We start from the raw sequence: 19965 nt of genomic DNA on the forward strand, positions 1-19965 counted from the left end.
CTGCTTCCCTGAGGTAGATAAATTTTAATCATTATGGCAAAAATGAAAGTAACTTTATCTCGTCTTCCTCTTTCAAAACTACCAGAAGACAATATCCCCTAAGCTAGTCAATACAGCAAATGATTTTCCTGACAGTGGAATAGTTTTAACAATTTGGTCTTCCTCTTTTCACTGAAAAGAAAACACGACTGGATCTTACCCACACAACACAATAACGGAAAGCAAGTTAACCATCCAAACCTCAGAGACAGCAAATTCCAGACCGTAGCAAAGAGCAACCACTGCTACGCAGAATGGGGTGCGTCTATATACATACAGATTTACAAATGGATAAATATTTCTTTTGCTGGCGATATTTAGTAGTGCACATTCTTAACAATAAGCCAGGACTACAGAGTGTTTATTTAACAAGATAAAACAATCTGCCTAATGTACTATGCAAAACTCAGCAAAAGCCTGTGGAAACGTTACAGCAGCTCTGGATTTCTTCATGACTTGGTGAGGCAATACATACCTTGTAGATATATTAACATTCTTTTTCTTATTCTTTCTAGATGTTCTATTTCTATTCCAATTTATGTTTGATACATTCCCTTCCTTCTTCTCCTGAGGTTTCTTCTTCCTAAATGCATCTTCTTGCTGAAGGTTTAAAAAAGAAAAAAAGCTGAGAATACATACTGAGGTAACTTCATTTTATACAGTAAAATGAACTCTTATCAGATTTTCTTGCTAAATTTCACTGGACAAAACAACTCAACCCCAATTGTATAGTTACTATATGATTTACTGTCTCTCCACAGCACTTCCTCTTTCCAACACCATCCACTTGATCAGTCTTTCCAAGACTCTGTCCTTCAAGACACCAAGAGATGATGAGAGAGAAATTTTTGAATTCCCAATGTTAGTATTTCACCCCTCACACCATCTAGCCCTGACTTCCAGGGGAAAAAAAAACATACAGGGAGAAAAAGGAAGGCAGTCAATAAAATCCCCAATGTGCTAAAAACAAAAAACATCTGCCAAATTTATGATCAGTTTGTGTGCAAGTTCAGCAGCAATAAATCCTCCCTTTCCTCAGCAGCTGGGGGGGGCATTCATTTGAATTACATCTGAGGAAATTATGGGGTAACTTAACCAACAAAGAACAGTGACTAAGAAATTCAGGAAACAAAAACTGAGCACCATCAGCCACACACAAAAAGGAGTCTGTAACAATTCCTAAAACAAGACTGTACCCCATCTTTTCTCATACATATTCCTCGAGCACTGTATGGAAATCATCATTACACTTTGTCGTCATGCAACTCCTTTCCAGTAGACAGAACACACACAAACCGAATTCTTGGATTCTTATTATTAATTCTTAATTACCAGATGAAATTCTTTAAGCGTTTTACACTGCCCGTAACACATGCAATGCATTGTGTTTATTATGTGCTCCAAAATCAAGGATGCAGAACGATCCTTCTCAGCAGCTTCACAATCTGTTATAGGGCTTCTGCCTGCTCTGTTCTTAAATGCAAATTTCTTACACAACGTCCTATATTTGGAGATCGGGTCTGTGAAGGAAGGGAAATACACCCGTCTAGACCACTTCCTCTCTAGGATTTGCTCCCACATCATTGTCATGGCTAACAACTGGCATTAGATTCCAGCTCTTCTGTGCCTGCTCTGGTAAGGAAGAAAATGGCTGTGATCCAGCCAATATCACAATATAAGGGCTATTTTAATTTTTACCCCAGCTCATCATTCTATACATCATTAGTATGCATGGGATGTGGGACAGCACAACTGCATACTTCCTCATTCATCTGATTTACAGTGTTTTAGACGTGTGTCTCTGTGACTGTACGTAACAGTCCCCACATATACATGAGAATAAGTAACAAGGAGATTATTTTAAATTTAAAAAACAGAAAGATTGCAATACGAACCTCAGAAGAAGTAATCTCCTCTTTTGCACAGCACAGAGTCTCTTCCTTAGGTCCCTTATTAATCTTTTTCTCGGTGGAAGGCTTTAGGTTGATCTGCTTTTTTAAGGTCTCACAGTTTTCTGTTTCATTCCTGAGAGGCACTTGCTGATTATTCCCTACAATTAAAAAGTAACACAAGTTTGCTTGGGAAGTGAATGGGCTCCCAGTCATAACCACATTACTTTCAACCTTCACTTTGGCCTACCTCTTTAAAAAAACCAAACATACGAACAAAAGCAGCAAACTAAAACACATGACTTGGGTTGTTTTCCAAAACACTATGGGACTAACATCTAGGCTGATGATGCTGAAAATTCCAAAATCAATAGCTAATGCTGTGTAAGCATTCTGACAGCAGCTGCAAAAAGTACCTCTGTACCAATTCATGCTCATGGGCACACTACTCTTACACACATAAACTACCCCATCCTTACTCATCTCATCCAAATTTGAGCTACTCCGGTCCCAGCCACGGGCTTTGGAGGGTAGAACTGGAAGCCAGAGAACTTTGGGCTTAAAAACAAACAGAAAAACCCTGCAAACTTGTGCAGAAAACTTCTGAAAAAAGGGTAGAAAGTCATCCTTTCTTTAGGATGGGTGCAGCACTAGAAGTTTCTTTTCTTGAGGGGCATATGAGGAAGTACTCTTGCATAACAAAAGCAAAGAGATGAAGAAAAAATGAGGAGGCCATTCTCAACAGCTGGCTGAGCTGCCCAGCTGAGCCACAATCTTCTGCTGGGATCCTTTTTAGGCTTCATTTATCCTACCAAAGGAAATAATCAAAACCCCAACAGTGCAAAAATATAAATACAACTGCCAACAGACCCTTCAGCAGATTACCTTTAGTGCTTTACCACTGAATACAAAGTATCTGTCAGTACTCTTTAAATGATCTCTCAAGGTGGAATTTGTGCTAATGAAAACAATTCTAGTACCTCCTAACTGGTTTATGTATGAACATGGTATCTGCAGTCTGTACTCCAAGTTACCTTGCTATGTACATAAATACAGGTAAGATGTAATTATGGATTTTTTTTCCATTTGATTTTTTAATTCAAAGCAAAGAAGGAATAATTTTTTGCAGTTTAGGAATGTATGAAGCATCTCAAAGAACTCTGTAAGTAAGAATAAAATTGCCCTGTCTCCACTCCTGAAACAGCACACTGGTACCTGTCGTATCTAACAGGTAAGGACACAAAGGGTAAGCAACCAGTGCAGGCCAACAGAGATGCACTACAGCAGGGCCCCAAATCCCTGTGTTACATACAGTTCATTCACTAAATAAACTGCCATAGACCAGAGACACCATAGCTTCAGCAAATGCCAGTCTTCAGCATGTAACTACTTTGCTGAGCTCCTAAGTAAAACCAAAATTGCAGAAGAAACATCTTCCTAACCTACTTTCCCCCCAAAGTACTCTTGAGATTTTCTTAAAATTTTTAGCTGTGAAGCTATGAGGTAAGATTTCGCAGGCAGGTTAGTTCCACTATTAAAAAAAAAAAAACAGTTCTCCAATTAACGACAGCATGATAATTGGCAGATTCCTGCAAAATACAAAAATATCAGAACACGTTTGCTCTTTTAGGTGTTGTTATCATAGGAATTCTGAATACTTGGTATCAATGGTGCCTGGTGATTCTAAAAACAAGGTGTCAGATTGTCAGTGGACCTGAAACTAACAAACTAGGATGCTTCTGTATACTTGAGAGGGGAAATTTCCATCTTTTAAGCAGATCTATGACAATGATTTTAACCATTAAAATACCACTGTACAGCCTTGAAATCTGTAAACCAAGGCCAACTTATGATTTATGAAACAACTTCTACAGCAAGCCATTTGCTTAGAAGAGATGAAGAGATATATCACAGTGATACATAGGTAATATCACATCTTGTCTCACACAAAAGAAATTCCTGACCACAACGAAGTCAAGGCTACTTCACTCAATTTCACCTGATAGAAATTAAAAATAAAAAAGATACCATTATTTTTCCTAGAAATTTCTTGCAGTTCTGGCTGTTGCAGAGGTGAACGTCTTGACAAGTGACTTTCAGGTAGCTTCTTAGACATCTTCACAGGACAGAACTCCTGTTCTTTGAGCTCAACTAGATTTTCTGAAGCTTTAAGGTTAGTTTCCTTAGGAAACATACATGTTTGAATATCTTCCTTCAGATCACACTCTGAAGAAGTATTTTTAATGAGAACTGTATTTTTCAGTGCAGTTTCTTCTTTACCCAGAAAGTTTTCTGGAAGAGTTAAATTCTTGTTAACGTTTATGCCATTTGCATATTTTAGAGTTACCCAGTTCTCACTGACAATATCAGTGCAAATGTCCTCTTTTGGTGCTGAGATTTGGTTCTCTGCAATCTGATTTTGCTTCTCATCAGTAGCTGTAATGGCATTGCCAGCTGCTGTGTTTGGCTTTTGCTTACTGTAGTAAACTGAACATTTGTGTTTCTTCTGAGAGTGGCTGTAGGTCGCAGGACTTCTCTTGGCTGCATTTTGACTTCGGCTGGACGAAGTGCCTACAGACAGGAAGCCCTTCCCTTTGCCTTTATCTGACGAACTATAGGAATCCATAAATGTCTTACAGCTTCCCCTGGAAAAAAAATAAAGACAAACTGAGTTGCCTTTTTGTTTTTTAAACATCTATGAGGCTGTCGTAAGTTGTTTTATGGGATATTTTTGTAATGAAATGAAGGGGGGCATATTCACAAGCTGAGATTTTGTTAGGTCTTCAACGTATCATACCAGCTAAGCACATTCTGATTTCAGTAGGAGTTGAGAAAGACTAAGTATGTGCTTAGACTTCAAATACACTTACTTGCTTGAACAAATGCCTAACTGACCAACCAAGAGGTCAGGTTTGAGGGCCATTAACATCATTTGCCATTCTTAGCTTTCTAAGGCTGCTGAGTATGGTGTATCCATTAATTTTATCACACAACTTCTATCCTGTGTACTACTGACAACATACAAAATGAATAAACCCTTGAGTTCTTCCACTTCTCTTCTGAAGAGATAAATACATGGTGCAACACTGAAGCTCTCTGAAGGAGGTTGCTTTGAACAAGACCTCTTCTAAACAAGTCCACAGCAATGTCAAAGTACCAACAGACAGAAAGCACTGCTCCATATTAAACAGGTGAAAAAATGCAAATCAAAAGAAGAGGAAATTGTTTTTACTTGTAGGAATCAGAGCTGATTACGTCAACAGAGTTGCTGTTCTGCTGTGATGAAGAACTAGGATTTGGCCTCTGTCTTGATTTCATAAACTCGGCTAGAATATATTGGGCTTGCTGGAAGGCTATCAGAATCACACCGAGCAGGGACAAACTGTCAAAGAAAAACAACAAACATTGGTGTCTACAATTTTCAGGAATGTTCAATGGAAGTTACAAAGCTTGTAAGAAGATGCATTTTTCAAATATTTTGTTAGTAATTTTAAGGAAAACAGCAGATAGGAAAACACAAAATAAGGAACAGTTCTAATGGTCCCCCTCCCCTTTTTTATTAAACATCATAGCTCCTGCTAGTTGTAGTCTGGCAAAAAATAACTCAGCCTTGAGCTTCATAAAGAAAAAGCTAAAAGAAAAAAAATCCTAGAAAAGAAAACTAACACTTGGTTTAAAAATCAGTTAGAAAGAAATCTCACTCAACACAATGACAACATATCACAGCATGACACATCTACTGAGTACATGATAGTTATATCACTATTTTGTTATTTATTTACAATTGTCTCTTCTGCTACCTAGAGAAAATGCTGACATAAAATGCCATCATTCTTCTGAGATAAAACTGAAGCTGCAAAACGCCTTCTCTTTCTCTCTAGCACATTAATTACACCAAACATTAATCAATCAGAATGAAAAGCTCTGTAATTCATCAAGTCACCTTCTCATATAGAATAAATTTTGTCAGCTGGGAAACAGAATGAAAAACTCCTGATTTTTCAAATGCTTGTAGTATCCTTCTGTTGCATCTAGAGCCATGTTACATGGTTACTCTTACTGTTCAATTGTGCTCTGTTTTCAGCGTCAAAACAACAATGCAAGCAGAACAAGTGCGCATCATGATCTCAATTATGCATGCACTGGCACGTATATGGATCACCACGACATTTGTGTTCACTCCTTGCTAGTCCTGATAGCAGGAATTCAGGGTTCAGTGCGTTGAAAACATCAGAAATCATTTGCCACAAACAGCATTCAACTCACACTCACAGTATGAAAGGTTAATAAGAAAGACAAAAAAATATTAGTAAGAGCAGAACCCTTAACTGTTGTACAAAGGTACAGGCCTCCTAAAACAGTTTACCATGTATGAGCAATGAGTTAGCTAACGTAAGTGTCCTGGTTCCAGTTAGGACAGAGTTAAGTAGCTCATAGTAGCTGGTAGGGTGCTATGTTTTGGATTAGGATGAGAAGAGCGCTGATAACATGCTGATGTTTTAATTGTTGCAGAGCAGTGTTTACACCAGGCCAAGGACTTTTCGGCTTCTCGCTCTGTCCTGCCAGCGAGCAGGCTGGGGGTGCAGCAGGAGCTGGGAGGGGACAGACCCAGGACAGCTGACCCAAACTGGCCAAAGGGGTATTCCATACCATCTGACGTCATGCTAAACAATATATAGGGGTGGCTGGCCGGGGTGGGGGGCCGGCTGCTCGGGAATAGGCTGGGCATCGGTCAGCGGGTGGTGAGCAATTGCATTGTGCATCACTTGTTTTCTTACACATTATTATTGTTAATACTATTACCATTATCACTATTATTATTATTATTGTTATTATTATTTTCCTGTCTTAATAAACTGTCTTTATCTCAACTCACAGGCTTCACTTTCCCGTTTCTCTCCCCCATCCCAGAGAGGGAGGGGGGAGGGTGAGCGAACGGCTGTGTGGTGTTTAGCTGCCAGCCGGGTTAAACCACAACAGTAAGACAACTTTTTCTGGGGTAGCATCTTTATCAGTGTTCCTAACAAGAGCCAACAAAAAGAGTGAGATTTTTTTTTAATACATTAAAGAAGGAAGCAAAAGGAAAAGCAGGTCCTTACTCAGGTGTCTGAAATCTCATAAATGTTAGTTTTCCAGAAATACTTTAAGATAAGCCATCAGTCCACTCCATTCTACTGATGACATTCAGGGACGAACAGGTTCCACATGCATCTCTATGGGTGGGGAAGTAAATCTTCTAGCAAGAGGGGTAGCCACTGGCTCTTCCTGTGGGAATACCTAACCTGTCTTCTTTCCAAGCCTAACATGGGAGTTTATCAGCAGGAGGAGCATGAAATGCTTGTCAATTCTACCACAGGCTACTGGATCACACAAGCTCCTGCAGACAGCTGGCAGTACTCCCAAAAGACTTAGATGCAGTAGAGATTTAGGCCCTATCATCACATCTACCACAAGCCAGAAGTGCATGCTGATCTCTCACCGGTGGGTCTCTTTCAACCTAGCCCAGAAGCTCTGAGCACGTTACCTTACAAAGAGGACAGTGAGCCGCCAGAAAGACTCCTCCCAACTGGGTCCTGGCACCACATCTGCACACAGCGGTAACAAATGGTGAGGAAGAGTCACGTTGAGGGTGAAGTGGAACTCCAGATCCGCAGCAGTCACCAGGGTTAGCTCCCGGATTACCCACGAAGATGTAAAATCAGGAGTGAATCTGTCAGGAAAGTAGACAGAGTTGGTGCTATTTTTCCCATTCGCTAGGCTGAATTTCATTTTCTGAACTCATATTAATACAAAAAAAGCATACAGCATGACTTTTGATTTAATAGTACGGAAAAAGACAATGAAATAAGTGATCACTATCTGCTTAAGACTACGCAGGTGCATTAGCACCTGTTTAAGAGGTTAAGACTTTGAGGTCATCCTCAAGCAGTAAGATGTGTGTACACATACACACAACACATTATTGTAACTCATTTTCCTTATTTCAAAGAGGTGCAACAAGATCAACTCGTGTTAACTGAAAGATGCTTATAAAAAGTATAGTTTTCAAGCATAAAGCCAATATTACTTTGGAAAGGGTCAGATTCTAAGATAAGTCTAGAACGAGGCTAAAAAGACAGGGAAAAGCAGAAGAAAACATCAGATTTGGCTCTTCCATTCATTTCCCTTGCCCATTCCGTTATTCTATTTGACTGCCACGTGTGCTGCTAGAAGGTGTGACTTGCCTTTCCAATCAGGAGAGGTGATACTCGTTGTGTTCATAATCACAGTTACTGTAATGTTAACTCTCCTTATGTCCAAATCATGGCTAACTCAACAGGATTTTTTAAAAAAAATCTGATTTAGACATATGTGTAATGTTAGGTAAACATGACTAGATGGCAATCGGGCTACTTGGAACAAAGGAAAGCAGAACAAAGAATGAGAACAGCCGGTGACAGAACACTCCTTATTTATTTTGACTAGTCTTTTGCTTTCATTTATTCTTTCATAAGGCACAGATAAAAGCATGCATATTGCTTTTTAAAAATAACGGGCTATTATAAAGAAACGTTATTATACAATCGATTTAATAGTATTACCCTTACTGAAAAGCATATTGAAGCTTATTTTCAAAGCTCACCAAATTTTGTGTGCGTGTGTGTTACTGGAGTGTCTGTTACTGCAACTAATTATCTCAAATTTCCACTTAAGTTAACTTGTCATCAAATTTGTCAGTGCTTACACAATGCTGATCTCCCGTGATGAGTTCTGAGCCAGGAAGAATTCCTGACAGTCTAACACTTCAAATCCATATCCTTGGCAACTGTAACCATTGATTTTCATTGATGAAATTGTTATAGGGAGAGGCCCAATATTCTCTACTTTGAAGTTCTTTGTGATGGACAAAATTTGCTTGCTGTCTTTCAGTTCTTAAAAGGAAAAAAAAAAACAATTATTTTAGTGCTTAAAAAGACTCTCATGTTTAGAAAGAAATAGCTGCTTTTAATTTCAAATCAATTAAATATTCAGAAGCAACCAAAAATTTACTACAGACTATTTTGCAGCAGTGTATTTCCAGAACTTGCAACTATTATCAGCCAGTATTTTGAGACATCAGAACCTACACCTCTTACTACCAAATTCTTTAGTTTCTTTACTTCGATATCCTGTTTACTTAACGTTATTGCATGATATCATTACCACTACGGAGTAATGCAGCCAGCTACAAAATCAGAGACCTGTTTCTTCTTACTCACGTCGTCTGCAGTCCATTAGTGTAGCTTCTGGCACCTTGAATCTAAGAGATCCTCCTGTACCTGGCAGTCTTCCCCCTACTTTAAGTAATTCTCTGGCTCCATAGCCTTCTACGTTGACCACATCCAGAACAGTCAAGTTGTTTCTGCCACAAAATAAAAATCAAACCATCAGCCATTAAAACACAAATGAAGTTTGCAACATCGTGGCTTTGCTATCTAGGTGCCAAACCAACACAACAGTGTGTCATTAACAGAATCACTGGCCACATCTGGAAAGGCTTCCCCTAAATACAGGCAGGATCACCCAAGAACCATTCACCACTGCATTTCCCACAATGAAAGAGCTAGTTTTGTTACCATTGCCACTGGATAATAGTGCTACCTGGTAAAAGCAGTTGTTCCTTCCATAAACACTCTTCTCCAGAGATAACCAGTTATAAATTTGACTCACTGGATTCTTAAATCCTATCACTATGAAGTTAAGTTTAAAATAGCAAAGCCACCCAGCAGGAAAAGGCTGTTGATCTGCTGACTGAAGAAGTGCCTTGGTCATACATACAGTATATATTCATACGCATTTTCTAACCCACTGATCCACGCCACAAGGAAAAAAAAAATCTGAAGAAGTTCCAGATTTAATGACCTAGGTAGGCATAAAGTACAAATAACCTTCAAGCAACTTTTATTAAACCAGAGGTGTTCTGACTTGCAAATTTTGACTATTTGACTTTGCTCCAAGATTTGGCAAATTCATTTTCACATTTAGTTGGTTGCTTCTCACAACTGAAACCTGGCTTACCTGATTAAAATAAGTGAAGCTACTCTTTTGTAGTCAACTGGTGTAAAGATTACAGCAACTTTTCTGGTTTCCAGTGGTTGTAAATTTAACCGAAGCAGCTCAGAACTGCATTTCTTGTTGATAAGATCCTCTTGATGTGCATTCTGTTAAACAAAAATGCACTTATTTACTCACAGAAAATGTGTGTTTAAAGATCTTAATAAAAGAAAGCACTACATCTTTTCTTAGCACCACGTAAGATATTTTTGGCAAGGTGCAATAACTCCTAATTAACTTGTTACACTAAAGTCTTTCAATCTGACAACATAAAACATCAGATAACGTTGTTTATTTGAGCAAGTGTTCATATTACTGCACTTATTATTATGAGGAATGTATTACTTCATTTTTTAAAACAGATTTTATTTGTTCAGATGGAAAAGAAATTACACTGTGTCCTTCATATTCAAGAAATGCTGAAACACTTCACCACACAACTAGAACTGACAGTACACTGATTGCACGGGGAAATGTGGCAACCATTATACCATCAGCGTAAGACTTGCAACTTGATTTAAGTGAGAAAGGGACTGCTGGCAAATATGTTGATCGTTTTGAGTCACTGGAAACAAGCCAAATTGAACTCCCTACCATATTAACTGAAGACCACCACTACCAGAAGCTGTGAGAGTCTGGAAATTATGTAAAATATATATACTTCTTAAAAATTTCAATACTGCTGTTTATATTTTCCCCCCAATTAACATAAAAAAAAGACAAAGAGAAAGAAAACAATCCTAAAAGTTTCTCTATCAGAACTGGGGGGTCTCCTCTTAGAAAATCATGATTGGACACCCATAGCAGTCAAAACAACCAGAAACATCACAAAGCGGGCTCTTTCTTGGTTATTTTTAAGTTCACAGCTGTTGTCCTAGTGTTTTTTCTGATCTTTTTCTAGCCCAAAATGTTTTTATTCTTAGTCTATTTTATGAAAAAAAAGAACATACAAAAAAGTTTCAGAACCTTCCCTCAACAGTTAACATTCATTAAAAGCAAAACACGTATGGATTTGCAAACTTCACTGGGTCACTCTCTACAAAGATGCACATGCACAAATGTGAGACTAACTACTCACTACACATGTATATAAAGTGACTAGAAAAATGACATTCAAAAATGTAAATATTAACAACTAGCAATTTGGCCAACAACAAGCCAAGGTCGGTCTCATATACAGATATACTGAACGCCTACGTAACCATAGATGCTCCCATAGCTCTTCAAGTCTCTACATGAAATACAGGCAATACACACACCGGTGTAAAGATCCACCACTATTTTACAACAACTCTTCACTGTTGACAAAAAACAAAGGTCAGCTTTGATAAGTTTAGCAAATATATTCTTTTGTTTTTATAAAGTACCAATCTTTCAATAGGATCTTAAAAAGTGTTTGTAGAAACATGTACAGAGCATTAAGGATGAAGCTGCAGCATGTACAAATAGCAAAGAAAATGTCAATTCCAGGCTTTCATGCAAACTAGAAATGTAAGAATGAACTCTGCTGGTACCCTGGACAGTACTCTGATTGTCAGACTGTGCCAACATCCCTGGTAGCACATCTTCTCTCTTTCTATTATCCACAACAGAACACCTGAGGGTATAATCACAGCTCAGCACTGGCATATGGCACAATTAAGTGTCATCACACTCATGTTAAAAATGAGGTAATGGAAACCACAGACAGCTGTGACATTCCAACCTGAATCTGGGAGTTGCAGTGAAACTGAGGTGAAGTGTAGAAATCCATCTTTCTCCTTCTTTGAACTATTGTCCAACATTTCCTTCTACTGAAAATATTATCTGTTAACTTCTGAGGTCACCAACAAAAGGCTTACACCTCGTGGTCAACATAGGGCTAAACCGAAGTCCCAAAATAGAAAGCAAACCGTAGCCTTTTCGACACACACACAAGCATGCACACACACTCTACAGTTGTTTTCAATTTAGAAAACAACAAACTCTGGAAAGAAATTAACTGCAAAAATACAAGCTTGACAGAGAATCAAGAAAACACAGTTACACTGTTTTAAATAGTACTTAGTAAAAACTCAGATGTAATGTAGCTAAAGAAGAATTTTTCTAGTGTGTCAGATTGCTTCCTCTATCAAAGTTAAACATCTTACCCTGTGAGAACATTCATCCATGAGCCTGAACTCAGTGGTGGTGAAATTAATAGCTTGGACATTTACGCCAAACCTAAATAAACCAGAACAAAAAAAAAATAAGCATTGCAAACCTAGTCTGTCAGAACTATACTGACTTATTTTTACATAGTGGCATTTATCATCATAGAATCATACGATATCCCGGGTTGGAAGGGACCCACAAGGATCATCGAGTCCAACTCCCGGCACCACACAGGTCAACCCAAAAATTCAGACCATGCGACTAAGAATATTTTCACAATTGCACTTTGGCAGATGTGAAATACTGGGGAAATGCAGATCTGCATTTTAACAAAATACACTACAAATCAGTTTTATGTGGATTCCATGCGTTTGGAAAACAGAAAAATGCCTAGGCATTTCAGATCTCTCAGTATACAGTATTGCAAAAGATAACAATCAAGAAATATTTCTAAGGTGTATATAAAGAGAGATGTCCCACAGCTTTTTCTGAAACATAGCTGTTAAGAAACAATCATTATCAAGTCTCAATAATTTACTCGCATGTCCCTCTTTCTGCTCACAATTTCTTTGGGACAAATTCATATTTTCTTCCACAAACTTTGCGAATCAAAATCCCTTACAGAAACTGATTATCTATCTGAAAGCAAATTTTAAACCTATGATACTTAAGGCATTAAGAATGGAGAGAAGAAAACCAATATGTAAAATTTAGGTCCTAGAGGATTAGTGGACCTCCACCCACTGAATTAGAAATTCACTTGTCACAATTTTTTACAACATTATCTTGAAAAAAAAAAACAGTTAATGAACATGACTGCTGGTAAACCTAGATGATCTGCAGAAACATAAGTGTGAAAATAAGGAGAAAATGTAATTTCAAACCACTAGAAAGAGTCTACATGGAAATGGTATTTTGTATGCAAACACATGTAGTTACTAATGTGCCTATCTCTATATATACACATATACACACGCGCGTCAAGAAATAATGTTAAGGAAGCAGCTATACAGGGACTGGTACCCCAAATAAGCAAGGTACACTTAAGCATGTGAGTAGTTCCACAGACTCCAAGCAAGCCAATAATTACTACCAACTGCACACGTATTGCAGTTTTTCAAAGTTAAACATGACAGTCAGGGCTTATTTTGGTGAACTCCATGTCCCTTTATAATCTCCATCTAACTCTATCTAGATTTCTCATTAGATCTTCTCATTTGTAACACAGGAAGTTCAAAACGTTTAAATATTTGTTTAGCTGCCCCTGAATGTTTATGGTGGGGTTCCTGGCTCTAGACCTGCTGCATTTTTCTTCCCAGCTCCTATTTCCTCTTCTTAGAGACAGGGTTTTTACCTAAGAAAAAGCTAAGGAAAAAAAATAAAAAACTTTTTTCTTAAATTAGGTTCAGTTACCTTCCTCCTCACAGACTGCGGCCTACAGACTGGGTATTTCCCAACCAGCTTTGCTGGGAGCAGCACATCCCCACTTGTGTGAGTTGTTCCCCACAACTGCATAGCCTGCACAAGATTGCACTAGGCCTCAGATCTTAAAAGATGACATAGTTTGTGGCTGGTATACATAAACTTGCTGAAAATATGTTCAGAGTGTTTTTTATCATAGATCAGGTGCATTACACAGTCAGGTGCCACACAGAGAGCTGCTCTGAACATGACGATCTTCCAAAACAGAGCAGAACATTGCCCCCACTTAAGTTACGCTTTGAGAAAGTAAAACAAACAATAAGCAGCAATCATAAGGCATAGCAAACAACTTTTTAAAGGGAAAACAATATTCTGAGACAGTTATACTAATTACCATTTGCTGAGCAGACTCACTGAAGCTTGGGGATCAGGGTAGTAAGAGAGCGGCACAAGCTGCAATGCAACTGGAAAGGATGACGGGTTTCTTAGTACAAAATACTTCACCTAAATAGTTCAGAGGGGAAAAGAAAAGTTAAACTACATACTTGATAATACGTCAGCATTGGTAATATGAGCTGCATTTTCAAGGAAATTCAGCCTGGCTTCATCAGTCTTAATTCAATATAATCACGTGCATACAAAACTGCATGGAACAGTAGGACATCATCACAATGCCGTCATTTGCAAAAACAGCTAAGAGTGTATGACGAGTGATTTTGTATGTGCAAAAGCATAGACCTCACCCCCCTCAAAACAATCCTTTCATTTGTATTTTGATTTGCACAGACAAACTAAGCTCTTCCTCAAAAGAAGGTCAGTTAGTACTAAGGTGCCACCCTTTCATACAGAAGTTTGAGTCCAAGTAGGTTACATACATTACTATAATGACGATCAAATGGCATAAATGGAATATCAAGGTAATTCACATGTGCATATGAGAAGCATCTCTGTATGACTGGTCTGGCACAGACTAGGTTAGTACCAACCAAAATCTGACAAACGAAGAAGTAACTGTCAGCATGGTTGCAAGACACATTGCAATGCTGATGCCTCAGTTTTCTATCTTCAACATTTCATATGCTTCTGTTATGTAAGGCTGTGGCAGAAGGAAGGCTATCCTGTATGCAGAATTCATCATTAATGACAGCACATTCTATCCCAAGTCCCTCGTTCAATTATTTTACCGCAAGCATGTAGCTTAGACCACAATGCGAGGAAAGTTTTAATAACCATGAATAGTTGTTAGTTAATACCTACACTGCTTTACTCCTCTCCTTGTACTAAAAATACTACAATTTGATAGCTAGAGAATTTATCAAAGAGCCAAAGGGATAAAACAAATTTGGTGTCTTGTATTAGACTTGTATGAAGGTTTCAAAATACCAATCTAGAAGCAGTATGAAAACATCACCAAATATTAACTGCAGACTCTGTTCTTTAAAGAAGCTAAACATTTATCAATTCAGAAGAAGTGTAAGAAAACCATCTTTACCATACTACTTTTAACTGCTGTGGCACTGAAGTTGAGTGTAAGGCCAGGCTCTGCAGTTAACCGTGGCAAGAAAAAGGCGAGGGACTCCTCTTCAGGCTTCTTCTGGTGAATAAAGCGAGCTGATCCTAAAATACTTCTCCTGCTTTATTGGCAAAAAACACAAAGATTTTTCTCTTTTTTTTTTTTTTTAAATCAAAGAACAAAAGATAATGATTTGCCAGGACCAATCATACCAACTAATCCTTCCTTGAAAACGTTCTTCACAACACAAAACCCACAAACGTGATCTAGTCATAGAGAGTAATTCAATCTCCCACTTTTCCACCTGCAACAGTGACTAGTTTTTGCAGCCCTACTTCTCTATTCTGGAAACTGGGTGGTATCACTGATGCACTGTCTCTCCAATTGCTCAGGCACAGTGACTGCTTCCCTCCCCGCATCCCCAGTACATAGCATCCATTAGGTCAGGGACTAAAAACCTTGAAAGCTATTTAGAGCTTCTGATCCTAAAAAGACTGCTATGGGACCTGTTGACAAAGGATTTGTGCAGCTCCATAACTGATCTGTTAAAATATGCTTTGACTGCTTTCAAACTGGGTAGCTGTGGTGGGGGCTCAGTCAAAACATTATTTACATTCTAAAATTCAAGCATCTGAAATGTTTACTTATCGCTGGCAGTGCCTTGAAATTGAAGTTAGAAGTGTTTGGGATGCTCTGAAATTCCAGATGCTTCAAGATAACTAACTTACATGCAGCTAGGTCAAAAATGTTTGTTCTAATTAAGAATATTTCAGAATAAAAATATTCCCCCTTACAACATTGTACTGGCTTGAATTAAGAACCTCAACAGATTCTGTACAGACCTGCAGGCTTCCCCACGTCTTATTTTTTGCCATCTTTCATAAAGTTCACTTGCAAGCTCAGAATCCACATCCCAGGCAGAATGGTCCAGAGAGAGACTCTTCTGCCAAAGCAGATTTACTGAAACGATAACAGATTTTTCATATTTTAAAGAGGCAACATTTGCTCCTTCCATCAATCTACTTCTTAATGTGAGCAATCAGTATCTGCAAAGGGTCTCAACACAAGAAGTAAGGCAAACCAATTTTTTCCTTCTAAGCAAGCATGTGTGAAGGTACACATACTAAGCAAATCAGATGGGAGCAATAAAGACATACATCCTCAAAACTGCAGTAATTCTACGTGCAAACAGCAATATGGGAATTGCATAGATTTCATATGCTCTGGTAAGTCCTTTTTTACTGTTGCTGTTTCTCAAGGATGCTATTGAGAAATCATTAAATTATCAATAGACTTTACACAGAACTTTCCACTGGTATCAATCAAGTATCAAGATCTCTTCTCTGTGCAGCAGTACAAAATTGTAATATTATAGCACAGCAGGCAGCAAAACAAATCTCCATTTTGCAGAAACGGTGCTTCCATTTCACCTTCTCTTTTCCAGGTCCTGACTATTTTCTCAAATTCTACATAAGCTAAATTTCTGGGCTTTACATCAGTCCAAAGATTAAAATCGTTTTTAGAAAGTTAGACTCATGCTGCTTCAAACAGTTTCACACAGCAGAATGAAGTTAAATAAGCAAATTTCTTTTTAAAGAAAACAAAACCAGCTTATTTTGAAAATACAAAATGCAACTTATTGTATTATCCTTAGAGTTTAAAGTAATCGAGACTAATGACGACTTGAACAATCCAGCTACAGGTTGTTCAGGCCAGTATTTTCAGACTTTTCTATTTAAGAAGGACTAGTATCCTAAATTATGAAGTAGAATATCTACATATAAAGATCTGATTATGTTATTATGTATGTTATTAGAATGGAAAGTAAGCAAGCAGTAAGCATTTACTTACATCAGCAATACTCTTTTATAAGGTTTTAAAATATCTCTTGCTTTTAAGATATTTACCTAAATGTGCCTATGTATTAATCATGCTTCAAGCCCTGTGTTTCTGTGTCACCTCAAATCTCCTTTTTATCTTTGACTGACTACTATTGCCTTCTTCGTATCTTCATACAGAAACATACTTTAAGAAAGCATCATCTTGAAAACGCATTCAGGAGAACACAAATATTTAAAGCCTATGGTACCCAGCTGTCTAGTGAAATTCATTCTTAAGCAGAGATTTTTTATTTTTGTTATTATTTAAAAAACACTATTCTGAATAAGCCTTCATCAAATTATACATTCTTCAGGCAGTATTGTGTACATATAGTACATACATACGTACATATATATACATACATACATCTAACATTGTGTTTCTGTAAATGCTAGCTAGGTACTTAAAACAGCTCCTAGCATTACAGAATCTAGACAAATCCCTCAGTTCCAGGAAGAATGACACCACTTTGTTTTACATGACACAGCTTTCAGTGCTGTTTTATAAGCCTGATAAATTGTCTTTTGCAGAAACCTATGAAATTATTGCTGTGAGAAACAGATAGAGAGAACAAGTTCAAATAAACTCTGGCTAAAGGTCTGATATCGGTCAACGTGTTTTTGTCCAAAACTACGTTACAAGACAGAACAACAGTTTAGCAAGTGATACCAAATTAGAGGTCTGAAATACTGCACATTATACTCAGTACGAAGCCATTTATATCAGTAATGGTCTCAGAAAAGTATGTGTTTTTAAAAGACAAAATTAAATAGTTGTATTAACAATCTCAATATTCTCATTACAAGTCCCGTTACATAGATTTTTCTACAATACTGTCATTAGACGCCTAAAAAAGCCAAGACAAGCCTACCTGAATCAGATTTTCCCAAGTAGGACTGAATATCACAATGGGCAATAGCTTCAAAATGAAGATCTCCTTGCTGGAAAAACAAAAAACCCAACCATTTTCCATGTGATAAAACAACAGGAAAAATTCGAGTTTTTCAGTGCATAATATGGGCAAGTCAAGGAAGAGAACTAAGGTTGCCTAGAGATCCGTAATTCCATCACTGTTTAACTCTGAGTGCTTAACTTTTCAAGTTAAATAATGGCCTGGTATTGAGCATTTTTCAGGACTAAGGGACAAATTTCTGACCAAAAAAGGAAGCTGCTGCAGTTTGGTCGGCAGTACATAATAATCATTCAGCGCAACTTAATACAATACCTTGGACACAGTTGAATATATCTGCAGAGGTATTTCAAACATCACTCCCACATTGGTGGCCAAACAAATACTAGAAAGTACATTTGTTACAGTGTCTTTCATACTGAGTTTCAAAGAAAATACATTCCAGCAGCCTGGAGGTAGAGTCAAAGGTTCAGCAAAGTTCAGAATCTAGAAAGAATCAAATGACACCTGAATTAAATCTGGAACGGCATATTTAGTGCAAGCTGTACCTTGAAGAACATAAACTTTCCGTTTCTTTGTGGTTTTGCTGTTATTACACACACGTATGTGCCCGTAACTGATCCATAGTATGCATATATAAGTCTCCTATCTAAATATATGAATGGCCAACTAGATGCTTACATCATGTGCTTATTCATAAAACTGAATTGCCTGGTTTGAATCAAGCCAGTGTACAAGTAAATTATTGGCTTCGTATTCCAAACTTCAAAGCTCATCTATGTACTGAAGACTTCCATTAGAGCCTATGAACAAACACTCAGTCCTATAGAGCACAAACAACACACACAACAATTCTGAGAACTGAGCAATGGTCTATAATTTGATGCATCTGTAGCTGCAACTGAAATGAGAAAAACAGTTGCTAATGAAATAATATAAAAACAAGCCAGACGGTAAATAACGCCTACAGAGAGCCCAAGCTTTTCAGTGCCTAAGTTACAGGTGCACAGCTACCTTTATTTTTAACTGATTTCAATCAGCACTGAGAACAAAGTCCATGAAAGAATCTGTTTTTATGTCAGCAGAGCAAATCCCTAAATCAAGGACAAGACACTGTATGAAGCCGAAATAAAACTTACTTTTAAAATGTTATTTGTTTCTCTAGCTATGTAGACTTCGTTCAGTTCAATGCTGAAGTCAAAGTTGTTTGTAAACCATATGGACCAAAATCCTGAAGTATTATGGTGTGGTTCTATATGAAACATTGCTGCAGAAGGACTGACATCAAAATACCTATACGTAAAAACAGAATAAAAAATAAATACAACTGTAATTGCCTTTGAGCATGCACGAGCAGTCCACAGATAACTGTAGTGTTCTAGTACAATGAGTCTCCTAAGGTTTTAAGGAGAAAGTAAATTAATTTCCTTTAAAATACTTACATATAATACCAGAGTAAAACTTGACAAGAACAATGTAGAAGAGGTAGGCAGGTAATCATTCCACCCTCCTGCTATGTCACAGTATACTGCTTACTGCTTTGTGATAAGGTAGGTTGGATGAAATTGGCAAAAGAAAACTGAAGAAATGTTTGTGATTTTTCTACCACTACCCTGCTTCTGAATTGGAGGAGCAAGGATGGTGGAAATTTTATCACATCCTCCAAGCAATGCTTATATGATGTAAACTGTGTATGTTTTTACTGACTCCTGGAAGTCTTACTGTATAAAATACAGGATTATTACTTGAAATGTCAAGGGTCTGTTTTGGCAAGTGACACAAGAACAGGAAGAAGCCTCTTCCCTGTCCTTAGAACTGCTCCATGACAAAGCAATCTAACTTTGTTTCTTTGAGTAGGTTGCAATATTCTTACAGTATCAATGAATGTTAACTAACAAAAATCCACCATTAACATACCCTTCCATCACAGGACAAGAAAGACAGGCTTTTAGTGTTGTAGTGCCTTCCAATAGGTTATTCTTCTTGTCATCAGAGTAAGGACTTTCACTGTCACAGGATGCAGCTGGATAAGAACAGACATACAGAAGAATACATCATCAACCGGAAGAACAAAAGCAATGATTTCCATGTGAGGATTCCAAAGA

At 37.7% G+C, this 19965-nt stretch overlaps 1 protein-coding gene across 4 annotated transcripts in view; it reads right to left on the bottom strand.

The window, feature by feature from the left end:
* TMEM131L (transmembrane 131 like) overlaps positions 1-19965 on the bottom strand; it is a 79486-nt gene that overhangs the window by 10297 nt on the left and 49224 nt on the right. For 3 of the 4 annotated variants that reach the window (XM_080590243.1, XM_080590241.1, XM_080590244.1), the window contains 16 exons: positions 19778-19883; positions 19000-19153; positions 18176-18346; positions 17822-17891; positions 15912-16029; positions 15049-15190; positions 13951-14060; positions 12131-12203; positions 9966-10108; positions 9167-9309; positions 8653-8839; positions 7453-7638; positions 5161-5310; positions 3957-4573; positions 1935-2089; positions 515-639 (listed from right to left, as the gene is read on the bottom strand). In XM_080590243.1, the coding sequence (XP_080446369.1) occupies positions 515-639; positions 1935-2089; positions 3957-4573; positions 5161-5310; positions 7453-7638; positions 8653-8839; positions 9167-9309; positions 9966-10108; positions 12131-12203; positions 13951-14060; positions 15049-15190; positions 15912-16029; positions 17822-17891; positions 18176-18346; positions 19000-19153; positions 19778-19883 (2650 nt within the window). The remainder of the gene's footprint in view (positions 1-514; positions 640-1934; positions 2090-3956; positions 4574-5160; positions 5311-7452; positions 7639-8652; positions 8840-9166; positions 9310-9965; positions 10109-12130; positions 12204-13950; positions 14061-15048; positions 15191-15911; positions 16030-17821; positions 17892-18175; positions 18347-18999; positions 19154-19777; positions 19884-19965) is intronic. The other variant, XM_080590242.1, reaches the window with a different exon arrangement.

This window comes from Anser brachyrhynchus (genome assembly GCF_964034855.1).
Source record: "Anser brachyrhynchus genome assembly, chromosome: 4".
NCBI lineage: Eukaryota > Metazoa > Chordata > Aves > Anseriformes > Anatidae > Anser > Anser brachyrhynchus.